General features: G+C 42.4%; 1 protein-coding gene across 1 annotated transcript in view; it reads right to left on the reverse strand.

Moving 5' to 3' along the window:
• The window catches only part of tango6 (transport and golgi organization 6 homolog), a 39,594-nt gene extending 37,978 nt beyond the window's left edge, over positions 1 to 1,616 (reverse strand). The window contains exons 1-2 of the mRNA XM_079680482.1: positions 1,116 to 1,616; positions 81 to 718 (exon numbers count right to left, since the gene is read on the reverse strand). Coding sequence (XP_079536608.1) covers positions 81 to 718; positions 1,116 to 1,239 — 762 coding nt within the window. The 5' untranslated portion in view covers positions 1,240 to 1,616. The remainder of the gene's footprint in view (positions 1 to 80; positions 719 to 1,115) is intronic.
• Positions 1,617 to 18,188: the final 16,572 nt, after the last annotated feature.

Consider the following 18,188-nt stretch of genomic DNA (forward strand, 5'->3'; position numbering starts at 1 on the left):
AAATACAAAATAGAAGATGCCCTTTATCTCTCTAGCCTACACACATCAAAATAACTGTCCATTGTATCCAGATGTGTTACCTTCTCCTCTCGCCGGGGCTGGTAGCCCAGCTGGCACAGAGCGGCCATCACGTCCCCCAGATGGCGAGTGAACACCAGCGTGGCGAGACAGGAGAGCTCTGCCAGCTGCAGGAGAACCTTCATGGTGGTCAGAAGGCGGCGCCCAGCGGCTGGCACCGGAACAGCATGAAAAACTTTTTCCACCATGCCTCCAAACGCTGACCTGCGACCCAGTGGCACGCCCACTCCAGGGGCCAAGTATGGGCAGAGTCCCAAGGAAACCACAAACTGAAAAGCTGCTCCAAGCGTCTTCTGCTGGGTGACACTGAGGACATCAGGAGGTAAAGCTGGAGCCATCTCAGGGGTGCGGAGTTTAGCTGCAGATGGACGAGGGGTCTCCCTGAACCGTTCCAGTTCAGCAGACAGGTGTCGTCCTAAGGTGAGCAGCAGGAGGAGACACTCCTGGACAAAGCCCCAGGGGACATCTTCTGTATCGCTGGAGAACCAGTCTGACCCAGCCCTCACCTCCTCCCTCAGCCTCCTCACCCCCTCAAAGCTGCTCTCAGTCTGCAGCTGCTCCCAGAGAACGGCTCTGTTGGCCTGCAGGGCCCCCAGGAGGGCCTCCTGCTGTGAGGATGGAGCATCATGCAAGGACGACTCTATATATATATATATATAGAGTACACACACACACACACACACACACACACACACACACACACACACACACACACACACACACACACACACACACACACACACACACACACACACACACACACACACACACACACACACACACACACACACACACACACACACACACACAGTTTAAATGTAATGTATTTATTTCTGGACTGGCAATTCATTTGTATGATTGCAATATATTAATAATCCATTAAGAGTCAAAGCTCCGGGGACTGAGGCTCATTTCTATGGTTGTAGTGTGGCTGACAGTTAAACACAGGGGACGTTATGCTTCTGCTACAGACCATAATGCACGCAACATAAGTTCTGTCCCATACCATGCTTTACTTTCTGCTGTTAAACACTTACCAGCGACGGGTTTGGTGAGGACAGAGATCGCTGAGAGGATAGCAGAAGTCATCTCTGCTCCACACCAACAACCACACTGTACACGTGCACACACACGAGTCACCTGTTCCGGATCTGACGTCATGCAATGTCCTCATCCATGTGAAACCTCCGACTTTAATGTGCTGCTGCTAAAAGCATTATAACCCTCAGAAACCTATTTCTTCATCCATGCCATGGAGTTCCATGATGTATTGTATGCAACTCGCTCGGTGTGAGTCTTAATGGCGCTGAAATTATACGTCAGAAGTATCGTCCCATAAATATTACGTCATACATAGAAGAGCGACCAGAGCAGAGGGCATGGAGCGTACAACCGTTCCCCACGGTGGCCACTATGGAAAGCGCAAAGTGCCACTATTCACCTGTTTATTTCGCCCGGTTTTCACTCAAAACATGCGCTTTTCGCCCGGTTTTTAACTCCCGAAAACCGCGCGAATATTAATATGATAATGAGCCCCTCCTTCTGATTTCCATAGCCACTACGTTTAAAGTGTCTGTAACCAATCAGTGAAGAGTAAAGCCAGACCAAAGCAATCTGTAGATGAAAGGTTCCAGACCATAGATATATATGTGTATATATACAGGGCCGTTTCTAGCTTTTTGGGGGCCCTATGCAAGATGCTGTTTGGGGGCCCTAGTTTTGACAATTTTTTTTAACTACAATGGGGGGGATTCCGAAGCCTTTAAGATGATCTGTGGAGATGCATCAATCTGTTACACTTTAATAGGAAAACAGGCTAATTTCACGAAAACCAAGTAATTGAAAATTACAAAAAATGATATTAAAAAGGTAAACAATAAGGCTCCTCTATGTCAATAAATGCAAGAGATGTAGCATTTTCTCAACAATGTTCAGCCCAACGATGATTTAGACTTTATTACCTCAAAAACCCAAGCCACAGCTTCGCTATCATTGCAGTTTAGTCGTGTTTATATCCTACATTGGATTTGTAAGCATATAATGCTTCACCGAACACACAGTGGTGACTGGTCATTAGGCATAGCCCCACCTAGTGTCAGCAGAAAGTATTACAAATAATGATTACAAAAAAATGCACAAAATAAATAACAAAATATATCAAATATATTTTAAGATCATGGTTAATCATCTGAATCATCTGTACATTGCTGTTTTAGTCTGTGTTCTTCGAATTAGTGTCTACAGTGTGTGCCTATTGAGCTGTTTAGAGCCATGTGGGACAAAACCCGATCATGCCCCTCCCTCTCCCTGTCTAAGTGAACGGTGACGATAAAAACTACACTGCGCATGCTCAGAGTATTGTCCTATTTAATGTGTGTGGCAAAAAAATAATGAACATAGGGGCATAGAGCTGCCATCCATACGTCATCTCACATCATTCAGAGCTGATTGGCTGTAAGTACGTGTGCCGCGAAAAGTGTGGTGTGTGAAGAGGAGAGAGAGACCAGGAAGTAAGCTGCGCATGGCTTCCCTCCACAAAAAAGCAATGATATTTCTCCATGGGATTTTAGAAAATAGCTCAAAATAAGCTCTGTGGGAAACGTACCTGTTAAATAAATGCACGTTTTGTTCAGCCGGATAATATCCACATGTCTACCGTACTTTTATAATGTTCTAATCATAAATCTATCGATTAGATTTATGATAGACTTTAGAAACTACAAGAAGATAAGGAGGACTTTTACAAAAAAGTAATAGAGATTTTTGTCCAGAAGGATAGGCAAATGGACTTCATCTTCAAGTCAAGGTAAGACCGCAATTTTATTGAAAATGGGATCTTACTAAGAGAGAATAATTCAATATTTAAATGATAAAATAAAAAATGTTGGGTATCCTTTTGTTGAACTGTCTGTTTAAAATTAATCGAAGCATCAGACAAAAAAAGCTTTTGAAAATAATATTATATTTTGATTTAGGTCAAAATATAATATTTGTAAAACTGAAGAGTCAGTGCCAGTGCCTCACCAGCCATGAACCTCACTGCAGAAACTTATATATATACATCCGTTTTTTGTGCCCCACCACTTTTGTACATATAAAAACGCCACTGCGAACACAGGAGGGGGCTTGGCTGTCTACAAATAAAGACGGCTCATTTAAATTCTCCCCAAATATATTGAGGCTGAACCTGAACTTTGAATTCTCTGCTCCCATCATAATCTTGGCGATCTTGTTAAAATTGTGAATGCAGAATTAAAAATACTATGTAACTGGTTTGCAGTTAATAAATTATCCCTTAATGTGGCCAAAACAAATTACATGTTATTCAATACAAAGTCTGAAAGTAGAAATGACTGCATTATACGGATTTGCAATACAGAGACAGAAAAAGTTGGTGCATTTACATTTTTAGGACTGCTTGTTGATGAAAAACTCAATTGGAAGCACCATATAAATTATGTACATACTAAACTGTCAAAAACAATAGCTTTTTTGTATCATACTAAGAACATTCTTGAAGAAAAGATACTGTTTATAACAGTCTATTTCTCCCTTGCCTTTACTACTGCTCCGAAATATGGGGAAACACGTAGCCTACTAAACAAATCTACAAAAAATAATAACATCCCAAAAAAAAGTATTACGAATAGTCTGTGGTGTTGGTAAATATGAACACACAACTCCCATATTTAAAAAACTCAATCTATTAAAATGTGTTGAGATAGTACAGCTTAAAACAGTACTGATTATGCACAACACTTTCCATAAGAAAATGCCTAATAACATTCAAAAGCAGTTCCAAACCACAGCGTGAACATATGAATGTAAAAAAAGTCACTTGAAAATAAGTGTTCACAATGTTTATATGCAATTATGCATATATTATTATTATTATTCATTTGCCAAGTACATGTGTACCTATGTATATATGTATATATAGTATTTTAATTTCCAAAAAAATATAGTTTAAACTGCTATTGACATGTGCAGAAAATGACCTTATATCAGGTTTTCGTATATATATGTATATATATATATATATATATATATATATATATATATATATATATATATATATACATATATATATACAGTATATATATATATATGCATTTATTGTTTTCCTGCCCTAACTTTTATTTAATTTTTTCTCCTGTTTTCTTTATACTCCTTCCTTTCTATACGTTTTTGACGCAATAATGCCGCTGTATTAGGATGATGCACGGGAGGGCTACTTTCCACAAGCTATGCTTCAGCCCTCCCGCTTCTACTAATTTTGTTCATCTTTGTGTGTATAAATTAAACTTTTTTATTTTTCGGATGAATAAAAAATAAATAAATACAAATATGCCCCCGCATAGTCCGCCTATAGGAAGAAATGGCCCTGTATATATGTGTTTATATATATCTATGTTCCTGACACTAGGCTTGTTTGAGACAAGCGGGACCTGCGCAGACCTGCGCAGTTGCGATCAACGTCTTGCTAGTGCGTTGCATGATGGTTAGTCATTTTGTCCGACTTGCTCTGGAGGCTCGCCTACATGAGACATTGAAATCTCGCGGGACAAAGACGCCCGCAGCCTTGGCGAGGCGCGGCGAGTCGGCGCAGTTCCTCTCCACGGGCTGCGGAAGCGAAATGCTTGATGGGAAACGACTCGCTGGTATCTCGAGCTGAGCGCTCAATGGTGGTTTTTACCACGTGCTGGTGATGAAACTCTCCAATTGGCTCGGCAAAAGTTTGTTGTTGTTTTGTGTCAGTTTTACGTCGCCCCTTCCATTAACATTTTTCATCATTGTTCCACAATGTTTATCATCATGAAATTAATATCTATATATTTTATACTATACTTGCACTGCTTACCGTTTTCATACTTTATATATCTTAGCATATTCATACAAACTGTTCATACTGCTCACAGGCTGCTGTGTATATCTAGTGTATTCATACCCCTCACTGTTTATTCATCATTTAATTCATTCTATATTTTATTCTGTAGATTGTGTACATTACTTTTCACTTTACTGCTTGTTGCACTCCTGGTTGGAAGCTAAACTGCATTTCGTTGTCTCAGTACCTGTAATATGTGCAATAACAATAAAGTTGAATCTAATCTTGAGCAGGAACAAATGTATTTACTTAGTACATATCTGACATTAAGGATTAAACACATGTGTGCATTCTTTATAAATGCAAACCGAGTCAAGCCGACTCCGGAGGTGGCGGTATGTATGAAGGTAGCTATGGTGCAAAATGCGAGAGCGTGTAAAACATGATGTGAGCACTTGCAGAAAAGAAATCTGAGCTTGTGTGCATACATTTACACTTGTATAAAATATCCACGTAACTGTGAACAAAATTTATACTTGTATAAAATATCCACGTAACTGTGAACCAAATTTGAAGTCACAGAAGAAAAAAAAAAAGTTTTGTAGCTTGTAGACAAAAAACGAACTTAGTGATGAAATGTTCACTTGCAGAAAAATACATATTTTTTAAATATATTTTCCATTACAACTGCAACTTGGTTATTACAACCTCTCAAATCAGTCATTACAACTTGACGAATCTGCTCTGTGGCAGTATAAATCGACGAATCTGCGGTCTTGACTTTTGCTACACTTCTTGCGATAAATGTGTCACAAAAGTAATTTTCACCTGTAGATCAGCTGTAGATGTGGGGGGAGGGAGGGGGGTTGGAGCGAAGGGGCGGAGCTATCAGAACGACGAGGCATGACTGCGGGGCTAACGGTTGTGTCGCTACCAGTCCGCTGACATGGCGCGTCAATCAACGGTAAGTTTTGCCCATTACTTGCCAAGTATTACTTTGAATATTATTATTTTGATTGAGGATTAAATCCGCTTTGAAGACCACCGTTTTATATCGTGCAGTTTAGCGGCAAAATAACGTCAGTTAGCCAGCTAACGCTAGCTTTGTTGAGTTTATGCTAGCTAAACAAGTAGTGGTTGTAGTCTACAGCAGTAATTAATATATTGTAGCCTACTGCTTTGGCACTAACGGTTGATAACCGTTTATGAAAATAAAACCAATTGAACTGTACTGAAATAATGACACGTTTTATAATTGTCTTGGGCTCCTGCTGTGTTTTTAAAGCCTTTGTAAATTACCCATGCTATTTTCTATTTAGAACGAAGACTTCAGAATCTTAAAATCCCTTGACGTTTGTATGCAATTGTGCTAAATTCAACTCTGGAATCAAGCAAATATTAATATGTTTGCAGGACATTAGTTATTTATATTTTGCCATCACTTAATTATACGTTTAATACATTTAAGTCAAGCTAAGGTACATGTGATGGTAGCTAGTTAGTACTCTTACCTGTGAGGCCTCCTCCAAACAGCCTAATAACCAGACTGTATCATTAAAACTAAGTACCAGTTCTAGATCCTTGACTTTAGACAAACAATTCAAGAGACAACATGTATTTAAAGACCAATCTTTATTTGAAGGTGCCTCTTAACCTGATATATTAGTTATACAGTAATAGTATTGACAATCTAAAAAAACTGAGCAACTCAACTGTCAACTTTATATTTCTTATTGTCTAGGGGGCTCCGTAAGAAAGCACTGCGTAAAGCGAGAGCAGCATACTACTCTTCATTAATAGATGAGAATAAGAATAATGCAAGATTTCTTTTCAGCACTGTAGCCAGGCTGACAGAGGGCCACAACTCGATTGAGCCTTCTATTCCCAGAGCTCTCAGTAGTAATGATTTTATGTGCTTTTTTAACGATAAAATTGTTACTCTTCGAAACAAAATGAATGACCTCTTGCCTTTGACCATTATAGTATTATCAACAGCTCCCGGAAACGTAAGTTCTAATATTACACTAGATAGTAAACTAGAATGCTTTTCAGCCATAAACCTTGAACAACGTGTATCTTAGACCCGATTCCAACTAAGCTGTTAAAAGAAGTTTTTCCATTAATTAGCACTTCTTTATTAAATATTATGAATATGTCTTTATTATCAGGCTATGTTCCACAATCATTCAAAGTAGCAGTGATAAAACCGCTTCTTAAAAAGCACAACCTCGATCCAGAGATTTTAGCCAACTATAGACCTATTTCTAATCTTCCGTTCCTCTCAAAGATTCTTGAGAAAGCAGTCGCAAAACAGTTGTGTGATTACTTAAAAAACTATGATTTATTTGAAGATTTTCAGTCTGGCTTTAGAACACATCATAGCACAGAGACAGCTCTGGTTAAAGTCACAAATGACATTCTAATAGCCTCAGACAAGGGACTTGTCTCTATTCTTGTTTTGCTCGATCTCAGTGCTGCATTTGATACTATCGACCATGATATCCTATTGCAAAGACTAGAGCACTTAGTTGGCATACACGGAACTGCTTTAGGCTGGTTTAGGTCCTATCTATCTGAACGCTCTCAGTTTGTACGTGCCAATGATGAATCCTCCACGCAAACCAAAGTTAGCCATGGAGTGCCACAGGGCTCAGTACTCGGACCTATTTTGTTCGCATTATATATGCTTCCGTTAGGCAATATTATAAGGAATCATTCTGTAAACTTTCATTGTTATGCGGATGATACTCAACTATATTTATCAATCAAGCCTGATGAAATTAATCATCTAAATAAAATCCAAGACTGCCTCAAGGACTTAAAAACGTGGATGACCTTACATTTTTTGATGTTAAACACGACCAAAACTGAAGTTATTGTACTTGGCCCGAAGAATCTACGAAACAAATTATCTAAAGATATACGCATATGGATGGCATTAATTTGGCCTCCAGTGAGACTGTAAGGAATCTTGGTGTGATATTTGATCAGGATTTATCCTTTAACACCCACATAAAATCAATTTCAAGGACCGCCTACTTCCATCTACGTAACATTGCAAAAATCAGGCATATCTTGCCTAAAAACGATGCAGTGAAACTAGTCCATGCATTTGTTACTTCAAGGCTGGATTATTGTAACTCCTTATTATCAGGGTGTACCAAGAAGTCAGTCAAGTCGCTTCAGCTGATTCAAAATGCTGCAGCTCGTGTACTAACCAAAGTTAGGAAAAGGGACCACATTACTCCTGTTCTGGCTGCCTTACACTGGCTCCCTATAGAACACAGGATAGCATTTAAAATTCTTCTTCTCGCCTACAAAGCCCTTAATGGGCAGGCGCCATCTTACCTTAAAGAACTCATTATACCCTACCGTCCTACTAGGGCATTGCGTTCCAAGAATGCAGGGTTGTTGGTTGTTCCTAGACTCTCTAAAAGTACAATGGGAGCCAGAGCCTTTTCTTATCAAGCTCCACTTTTGTGGAATCAGCTTCCAGTTTGTGTTCGGGCGGCAGACACCCTATCCGTTTTTAAGAGTGCGCTTAAGACCTTCCTTTTTGATAAAGCTAATAGTTAGGGCTGATTAGATTCAGCCCCTAGTTTTGCTGATATAGGCTTAGGTGGTCGGGGGACATCTTACTTCTTCCTTCTCTCTGTCTATACCTGTGTACTCTCATGTTCCGATTAACCCAGCTTCCCCAAATTTCTTTCTTTTTGGTGTCTATATACGCCGGGTTCCGGAGTCATGGATGATCCTGCGGTCCTGTGTCATGAATCGCGAGTCCTGGATCTTGAGTCGTGGCTGTGGTCCTGGATCATAAATTCTGGATGGATATCCTCGTGGATTCATCTTCCTATTATACACACATGGATTTCCAAACATTTGGATGTTGCAAATGTATTATCTTTTCAATTTACACACGGCATCTATTGCACGTCTGTCCGTCCTGGGAGAGGGATCCCTCCTCTGTTGCTCTCCCTGAGGTTTCTCCCATTTTTCCCTTTAAACCGTGGGTTTTTTCCGGAAGTTTTTCCTTGTACGATGTGAGGGTCTAAGGACAGAGGGTGTCGTATTGTCATACTGGTATTCTGTACAAACTGTGAAGTCCACTGAGACAAATGTAAAATGTGTGATATTGGGCTATATAAATAAACATTGATTGATTGATTGATTGATTGATTGATCAACTGGGTCAAAGTTATGGACCTTGGAAAATATTTCCCCAACAAAAGTGATAATATTAATAATTATAGTAAAAAGTATAAACATGGGCCTACTCTTGAGTCAATTTACATTTCTGTGATCTGTTAGTAGTAAGTAACAGTGGGATTTAAACAGGGAATATATGGAGATTTCTTTTTGTAGTGTGTAAAAATATGGTGTTGGTAACATGTGAGTATGTCAATTTATAGGACAAGAGTTGTTTTGAGTAATTATGTTACAATGGTTGAAATACTTTTTTAAAGGAGTTCAGTGATATCATTAGGAGACATTCATTTTGTTGTTAAGATGCCATTTAATAACCAAGACAGATAGTATGATTAGAAAAAGACAGACTGGAAAGGGTTGGATTTAATTAACCTCAGTGTGCTAGAATTTCTGTAGGTAATGCGTCCCGAGACTTGGACTCTCCCTCTGCCTGTCAGACGAAGAACCCAAGCAGGAGACTCCTCCTTCTCCATCGAACAGACAGAGAAGCAGAGCTGAACCAACAACAACAAGACTGCATCCAGAACCATCTCCACCTGTGTCAGCCTGAGACAAACAGCATGCTGACAGGCAGAGATCTACTCTCATCAGTCCCTCTGATAGGGCATGAAGTTCCAAACCGAGCCACGAGTTTTGGCACAAGAGCAAATACAAGAACAGTGGCATGATGGGGGCTGTAGATGTAACTGGCAAATCGCGCAATAAAAGAGTTACAGCGGATGGATTCAAGAGCTGATGGACTGGGGGGAAGTCAGAATCAGAGGAGTTGGTCGAGCAGAATGTGAGGAGGCCGGGGTCACGGCTCGAGATAAACCAGAGAGACGGGAAGGGAATCGGAATGAGTGAGTTTGCACATAAACACACTTATTCACAAACGCATATAAAAAAGACCAAATTTTAAGAAATTGAATTGGCTTGATAAATACAAACAGATAATAGGTTTTATTACCCATGAATTAATCAATTGGTAAATTAAAAATAGCAGTAAAGAGGAAACTATTAAAGTAAAATGAGAAAATAAACCTAAATACACTGAAGGTACTGCGGGATAAAGGGGGATCAACAATCAGCTGTCGCTGTCATCCCAAACGGACGTCAGTTAATGTGACGCTCCGAGGAAAGGATGTCCCATTGCTCTAAAAACTATGGGGGACTAGACGCAAGGAAAAGACCAAAGAGAGGAAAGCAGGGATGTACTTGTTGAGATATCACACACAGACATGTATAGTGTATGACTCCATGTATTACTGTGTACCATATATTGTTTATGTAAGTAGCTGCGACTACTAACTGTGTTCATTGGTTAGGGCTGTACCACATGATTGTGATGTCACTACCTGGGGTATAAGACCGTTGGAAGTCACGCCCCTTCTCTCTCTGTCCTCAAGCCTCTTGAGATATGTGCCTATAATAAATAACACCGTGATTAATGGCTAAACTTGAACTGTTGGGATTATTCACCTTTCTGCTGCAGGAGACAAAAGGTCAATCTAAATCTGCTAACAGGTTATGGGCCCAGATGCGATGAATTATTCTACAGTTCGAAGCTCACATGCGATAAGAAGGCGAGAAGATTGCCTGTTAGCACGATTAGCATTAGAGTAGCTAGTTAGCCACGTGTTAAGCTAGTTTAGCATCGGGAGAACCGAGGGAAGCTAAAGCTAAGCTAACAAGGACCTAAGCTAAGCTACTGAAGCTACAAACGCAAAAGCCATGGCGAATGGAACCACGAGGAAGAGCAAGTGGCCCACGTTCGACGGGAAAGCAGAAGAGTATGAGCTCTGGGAAGAGAGGATGCTGTGTTGCTTGCACGGAGTGGGATTGAAGGAGACCATCCTTCGAGCACCCGCTGGAGAGCTGACCGCGGCACTGAGGGCTCACGACAAGCTCAATGCTGACGCCTATTGTGAGTTAGCGCCGCTACTCGACAATACCAGTTTAGGCCTGATATTCAGAGACATGAAGGACAAGGGCCGAGAAAGTCTCAGAATATTAAGGGAGCACTATATTGGAAAAGGCAGACCCAGGATCGTCACATTAGGCGCGTTCACACCAAGTACTTTTCCCACAAAGGTTCCTGAGAACTCTTTAGTTCTCATGAGTACAGATCACGTTCACACCGGAAATTAGTTCCTGGGGGTGGATTAGGCAAATGAAGCCGCTGATGTCACTTCTTCTTCTTTTGCTTTGGGTTTACTGGCAGGACGCAAACAACTTCACGGCGTATACTGCCACCCAAAATCCCCGGCCGGAAGTCCCCGGAGTTAGGGAGTGGCTTCAGTAGAAGCTGCTGGGACTCCCAGCAGCTTCTATTGAAGCCTTCCGAGTAAACGGCCAGAACGCCGACACCTCCTCATCTCCACCGCTCCCATTTTTTATTTGGTGTTGTCATAAGTTAGTCTCTCTGCGTTTCTGCGCTGGGCTAATGCTAATGCTAATAATGCAATGCGAGGATAATAAAATGGCGGCTTCACAAAAGTTTTTGGGAGTTTGACGGGGCGTGGTTTGCATTCCGCCCAGCCAATCAGACACAGGAACCTTTTTCTCCCACAAAAGTCCCTGCTCTCTAGCAGGGACTGAAAACGGGGTAAAAAAGGTTCTCTTGAACTAATTTAGTTCCTGGGACTTTTTGGTGTGAACGCAACTAAATCGTAGTTCTCAGGAACCTTTGTGGGAAAAGTACTTGGTGTGAACGCGCCTCTTGTATATAACCATGACTGCGCTGAAGAAAGCTGATAATGAGACGGTAACAGAGTACATTATCCGAGCTGAGCCGATCATTACGGCACTCAGGAGCGCGGGAGAAGCAACGAGTGAGGGACTAATGATGGCGATGGTTATGCGGTGATTACCTGAAAAATACAAGCCGTTCACTCTAATGGTGACACACGGTGACAGTGAAGTAAAGTTGGGACAGTTCAAGGCGAAGTTGAGGAACTTCGAGGCCTCAGAAGATTCAGCGCCAGCCTCAGACGAGACAAGCAAGAGGGTGCTGAGGGTCCAAGCAGCGACAAAGAGAAAGCCCGCCAAATGATTCATCCCCGATGGCGACGGAGAACATGTCGGCGCATGTTGGCGATGCGGAGAGAAAGGCCACCGAAAGGATGACGGCAGAAAGAAAGTCTGGTGTAGCTTTTGTAAAAGCAAAGGGCACAAAGACAAAGCGTGCACAAAGAAGGACCGCGGTGATGCCGCTCGGTGCACGAGCATGCTAGGTGGTACCGGAGAAGCTGAGGGAGGAGATATCTACACCCTCAAAGTGCAAGCTGAAGGGACCAGCCTACAGAGACAACAGACCTACAGAAAAGGATTGATCGTGGACACGGGAGCGTCGTCCCACATCATCAACGATAAGAACAAATTCAAGATATTTGACAGCACCTTCAAGCCGGAGAGACACAGCATGGAATTGGCAGACGGGAGGCGTACCTTCGGGGTGGCGCAAGGCAGAGGAGAAGCAGAGATGTGTCTGATAGACAGCGAGGGATGACGGTGTAAAGTGACTGAAGAACGCGCTATACATCCCATCGTACCCCCAATAACTCTTTTCTGTGAAGTCTGCTACAGCTAACGCCGCCAAGGTGTTCTTCGAAGAAGGTAAAGATGCTCTGATGTTACCGGATGGTACCAAGTTTGACATATATGTATGTAAGAAAATGTACTATTTGCAAACAGAGTGTGATGTTGAAGATAAGTGTCATGTCAGCCATGATATCCAAACGTGGCATGAGATTATGGGTCACTGCAATTATGAGGATGTTTTAAAGCCACAGGATGTAACTGTAGGTATGCCTATTAAGGGTACAAAGCGTAAGCCTGATGAAGATTGTACAGTATGCATAGAGGGAAAGTTTACCCAAACGAGAAACAGAGATCCGACCGATAAAGCAAACATAGGGCTCGACATTAAGGACTGCCCGATGGCCCGGGGCTATCTAGTATTTAGCTCGGGCAATGAAGCCTCACCTGCTGGTTGCCCGATCGGGCAATCTATTATGCCAGTATTATGCAGCTCACGGATCCAGTAATGAGTGACCCGACAGTAAAACTAAACATATCTATAACTAGTTTAGGTAGTTTGAGAGGTACTTAAAATAGCTACGTTTTGATATTCTAACCTAAAGTGTGTGTTTTGTCCGCTCATCGCTGCATGTGATCATGCGGAGCTGCGTGTCGACTCGTCAGCAGCAGCTGATCTCTCTCTCCCGTCAGTTTAGACTTCACTCGCGTTTATGTCCATATTGATCAGATCTAGCTAGTTCTAGCTAATGATAGGACTACCTGCTTATTAAAAGACACCTAAACAATAAGTGTCGCTATGGAACTGGGTGAGGCCACAAAGTATAGCGCAGCATTATGCATTTGTTTACATGCCCACCGGAACCCTGACGCATTACCAACAGATCAACGCACAATCAACCTATACAGGACATCTCTTTCTCCACATTAAGTGTTAGACATTAGAATTGACTATTCTTGTCTGTCAAATATTCTTTTTGTCTGTCACATAAGTGGCGCAACTGAAGCGGTATTGCGCTAAAGGGAAATTATTTTGACCGAAGAGATTTAGATTTGCCGGCTAACGGGAACTCTGACGTCGCCATTTTGTGTGCTTCACGGATGCGCTCGGCTCCTCTCGGATCCTCTCGACTGCTGCTCGAGTCTGCTCGGTCAGCTTCCGGATGAGGAGTTATTCGTTCGACCCAGCGCGCTGGTTGGACCAACTTACAGTAGATAACATTACAAACATTTTTAACAGGGGCCATAATAGTGTAAATATTTTTTGTTTTGGCAGTTACAACTGAATGTAATGTTTTCTACTTTTTTAAATCTGGGAAGGCATTTGCCTTCATCAGATGGAAAGTGTCTTGACCAACAACTTAAGTATTTCTTATAGCTATGCAGGGCATGCAAGAGAGCAAACACAAACAAGAAAAAACAAACAAGTGAAATTAAGAATAAAATTGAAATTGTACAATATAATATTGTGGTGGTTCATCTTATAATTCAGTCTAGAGAATGCACCAGACAGCATCTGTAAGACCTACAAAAATCTAAATGTTCTAGGGGATTCCCCCCAAACCCTTCGTGCCATTTAGTCCGCGCGCATTTTTCAGGGCAATCTCTATTGGGCTCAGGGCCATCTGTAAATTAGCCCATAGGGCCATCTAAGCTAATAATGGGACTGAGTTAATGGGACTGAGTTCACTAGTAAGGAGTTTCAGACACTATTGAGAAAGAACAAGATCAGACATGAGACGTCTTGTAAATGGTAAATGGACTGTACTTATATAGCGCTTTATCCAGTCTTTAAGACCCCTCAAAGCGCTTTACATACTACATGTCATTCACCCATTCATACAGTGCAGTGTACCTTACTCTAGGACCTAACATTCACACACATTCACACACCGTTGGCCATGCCATCGGGAGCAACTCAGGGTTAAGTATCTTGCCCAAGGATACATCGACATGTTGACTGCATGGGCTGGGATCGAACCCACAACCTTCTGGTTGAAAGACGACCACACTCCCTCACAGCCACAGTCGCCCTCTGTCCCTTGTCCTTATTCCCCACATCAAAACGGGACAGCTGAAAAAGAAGGGCGCACTCTTTTTGAAATGGCCAGATGTATGCTTATTGACAGTGATCTGCCTAAAAACCTGTGGCACTATGCCATTCAGGAAGCAGCTCATACCAGAAACCGGTGTTTTAATAAGCACACGGGCACTACGCCATATTCAGCACTGACAGGGAAAAAGTGTAACTTAGCTAGGACGCATAAGTTTGGAGCAGTGTGCTATGCGTACCAGCAGGACAGGGGGAAATTAGATATAAGGTGTGAGAAAGAACGTTTTGTAGGGCATGACAAGGGAAGCCCCGCCTATCTAGTTTACTACCCCGACAAAGAGAAGGTGCAGAAGCACAGACTAGTAAAGTTTATCACCAGCACAACTTGTGATAGCGAGACTCACACACAGTGGTTAGAACAGGATTCGGAGGAAGACGTGAAGAGGGAGTAAAGGCCCCACAGCCTAGTGTACTGAGCAAAGATGTACAAGCTAACGCTCCACAGCACCAGAGGATGATGGCGAACAGCACCCTAGGGTGGCGTCACATGCCTCAGACAGTGGGAGATATCCCAGTAGGGAGCGCAAACCCCCAGAGTACTTGAGAGATTATACTCAGGAAGATAGTGATGAAGAGGATAAAACACTCACTAGTATAGATTATTGTTACAGTGCAGTTTGCGGTGTACCTCTGACCTTTAAGGAGGCCCTGACATCGACTGAGTCAGAAAACTGGGGTAAAGCGATGGATGAGGAAATTAAGTCTCTAGAAGACAATCAGACTTTTACCCTGACAAAATTGCCAGAGGGCAGGAAAACAGTGGGAGGTAAATGGGTCTATTCAGTTAAGGGAGACATTGACGGACACGACAAGTACAAAGCTAGGTTCGTAGCGAAAGGATACAGTCAGAGGGCGGGGATAGATTACGGGGAGACGTTCTCACCTACAGCCAACCTGACAAGTGTACGTGTATTAATGTAGAAGGCCGCACAAGAGGGCTTGATTTTACACCAGATGGTTGTAAAGACAGCCTACCTGCATGTACCCATCGATCACGACATTTACATGGAACAACCTGAGGGTTATGTAAAAGAGGGAGAAAAGCTAGTGTGTAAGCTAGAGAAGTCAATTTACGGCCTGAAGCATTCAGGGCGAAATTGGAATACGATGTTGCATGAACAGATGACAATTTTACACAGAACCCAGCAGACCACTGCGTGTACTCCAAGGAGTCTAAAGAGGGGAATAAATGCTATCTGGGTCGATGATCTTATCATCGCAGCCTGCAACACCAAGATTTTAGAGAAAGTAAAAAACATGCTTTCCACAAAATTTAAAATGAAGGATTTAGGGAGATTAAATCATTTTCTGGGCATGGATTTCAGTCAGTCTGACTCTGTGTGAAAGTATCACAAAAGAGATAAGTGGAAAAGATACTGGAACGTTTTGACATGCAGGAGTGTAGGGTGAGGGAGACACCTTGTGAACAAAAGTTAGATTACACTGAAGATGCACCTAAAATGGTGGATGTGAAGAAATACAGAGAGGCTGTTGGCAGCCTAATCTATTTGACTACCTGTACACGTCCAGACCTATGTTTCGTGGTCAGCAAGTTATCACAATATTTTTGCTGAACCGACAGATGAACATTGGGCTACAGTAAAACACGTTTTGCGTTATCTCAGGGGTACTGCAGACAAAAAGCTTTGTTTCAAAAAGAGCAGCGAGAACCTGGCCTACAGGCTTATAGTGACGCTGATTGGGCTGCAGATAAAACAGATAGACACAGTATGACAGGGTATTGTGTGAGCATGAGTAAGGACAGCTCACTAGTCTCTTGGAAAACCAAGAAACAGCCTATACTGTAGTAGCACTTTCCACATGTGAAGCTGAGTATATGGCTGTAGCTCTAACAATACAGGAGTGTATTTACTTGGAGCAGCTACTGAAAGGGATAGACACATACGTGTATAAGAAAACAGTTATAAACGAGGACAATCAGGGGACAATAGCCCTTGCTAAAAATCCTGTGTGTAGACAAAGTTGTAAACACGTGGATATTAAGTACCACTTCATAAGGTCCAACATAAGGCAGGGAAAGATGACACTGGTTTATTGTCCTACAGACGAAATGGTTGCAGATGTGATGACCAAGCCTGTTTCCAAACTGAAGCTGAGGAAATTTGAAGGGATCATGTTTGGTGTGTAAAATGTGTAGAAAAAGTCCAAATTTGAATCATTTGTACCATGTTTTTGTTTTGTTGATTTAGATATGAACAGGTAAACAGTAAGCACATAATTCATAAGTGTGAGTGTTGAGATATAACGCAGACATGTATAGTGGGGGACTAGACGCAAGGAAAAGACCCAAGAGAGGAAAGCAGGGATGTACCTGTTGAGATATAACACACAGACATGTATAGTGTATGACTCCATGTATTACTGTGTACCATATATTGTTTATGTAAGTAGCTGCGACTACTAACTGTGTTCATTGGTTAGGGCTGTACCACATGATTGTGATGTCACTACCTGGGGTATAAGACCGTTGGAAGTCACGCCCCTTCTCTCTCTGTCCTAAAGCCTCTTGAGATGTGTGCCTATAATAAATAACGCTGTGATGAATGGCTAAACTTGAACTGCTGGGATTATTCACCTTTCTGCTGCAGGAGACAAAAGGTATAAGTCTAAATCTGCTAACAGTACCCCTAGAGAATTCGAACAGCTCTTATCATGGCGGCCACTGAGATGCTTCCGGGTCATTTCACTCTGTTAGGAACCTTCCTAAGCGAAATCGACAATTTGAACGCAACGTAGTTCTTGGTTTGCAGGTGTGTTTTGTCCTGAGTGAAACTGTGTTAGGCCACGTTTACACGGAAACAAAACGGGTTGTATCCGCTACAGTTCTCTATCGTATGGACGGTTCGTCCACACGAGGCTGTAACGGAACCGCGGAAACGGAGCCCTCAAACGATAACGCCTCCCAAGGTGGGTAGATCTGCAGACGAAACGCTCTGAGGGGCTCCGTGTGTACGTCCTATACGATCATTTCCTGATAACGATGAAGCCATAGCCCTGCCTCTCCCCACCTCTGCTGCTCACCCGCGCGTCACCCGCGCCATTGCTGATGTGTTTCGGCAACAACAACAATGGCGGAACACAGGGTTGCTTTCATGCTCCAGACGCTACTGACCATGCTACAGATGTAAGTGCAAAATCTACAGCTCCTCTACCACACCCGTCAGCAACAAGTGGACATGGAGAACTACATGAACTACATGTTGCTACACCGCGGAGAATAACCAGAGGGGCAACCAGGCAACCATGGCAACCATGCTCGGGGGGTCTTCTTCGCTGCTTTTGGTGTATTTTGTGGCGGAAGTACAGCGCCACTTACAGGCCCGGCAAATGTACTACAACGTCTCCAGCGGGTCGAGCGGTCTCGTCTGGACGGACACGTTTCTTGAGCCGATTCCGTGTGGACGTAAGACTTTTGTTGAT

This window comes from Notothenia rossii (assembly GCF_949606895.1).
Source record: "Notothenia rossii genome assembly, chromosome: 5".
Taxonomy (NCBI): Eukaryota; Metazoa; Chordata; class Actinopteri; order Perciformes; family Nototheniidae; genus Notothenia; species Notothenia rossii.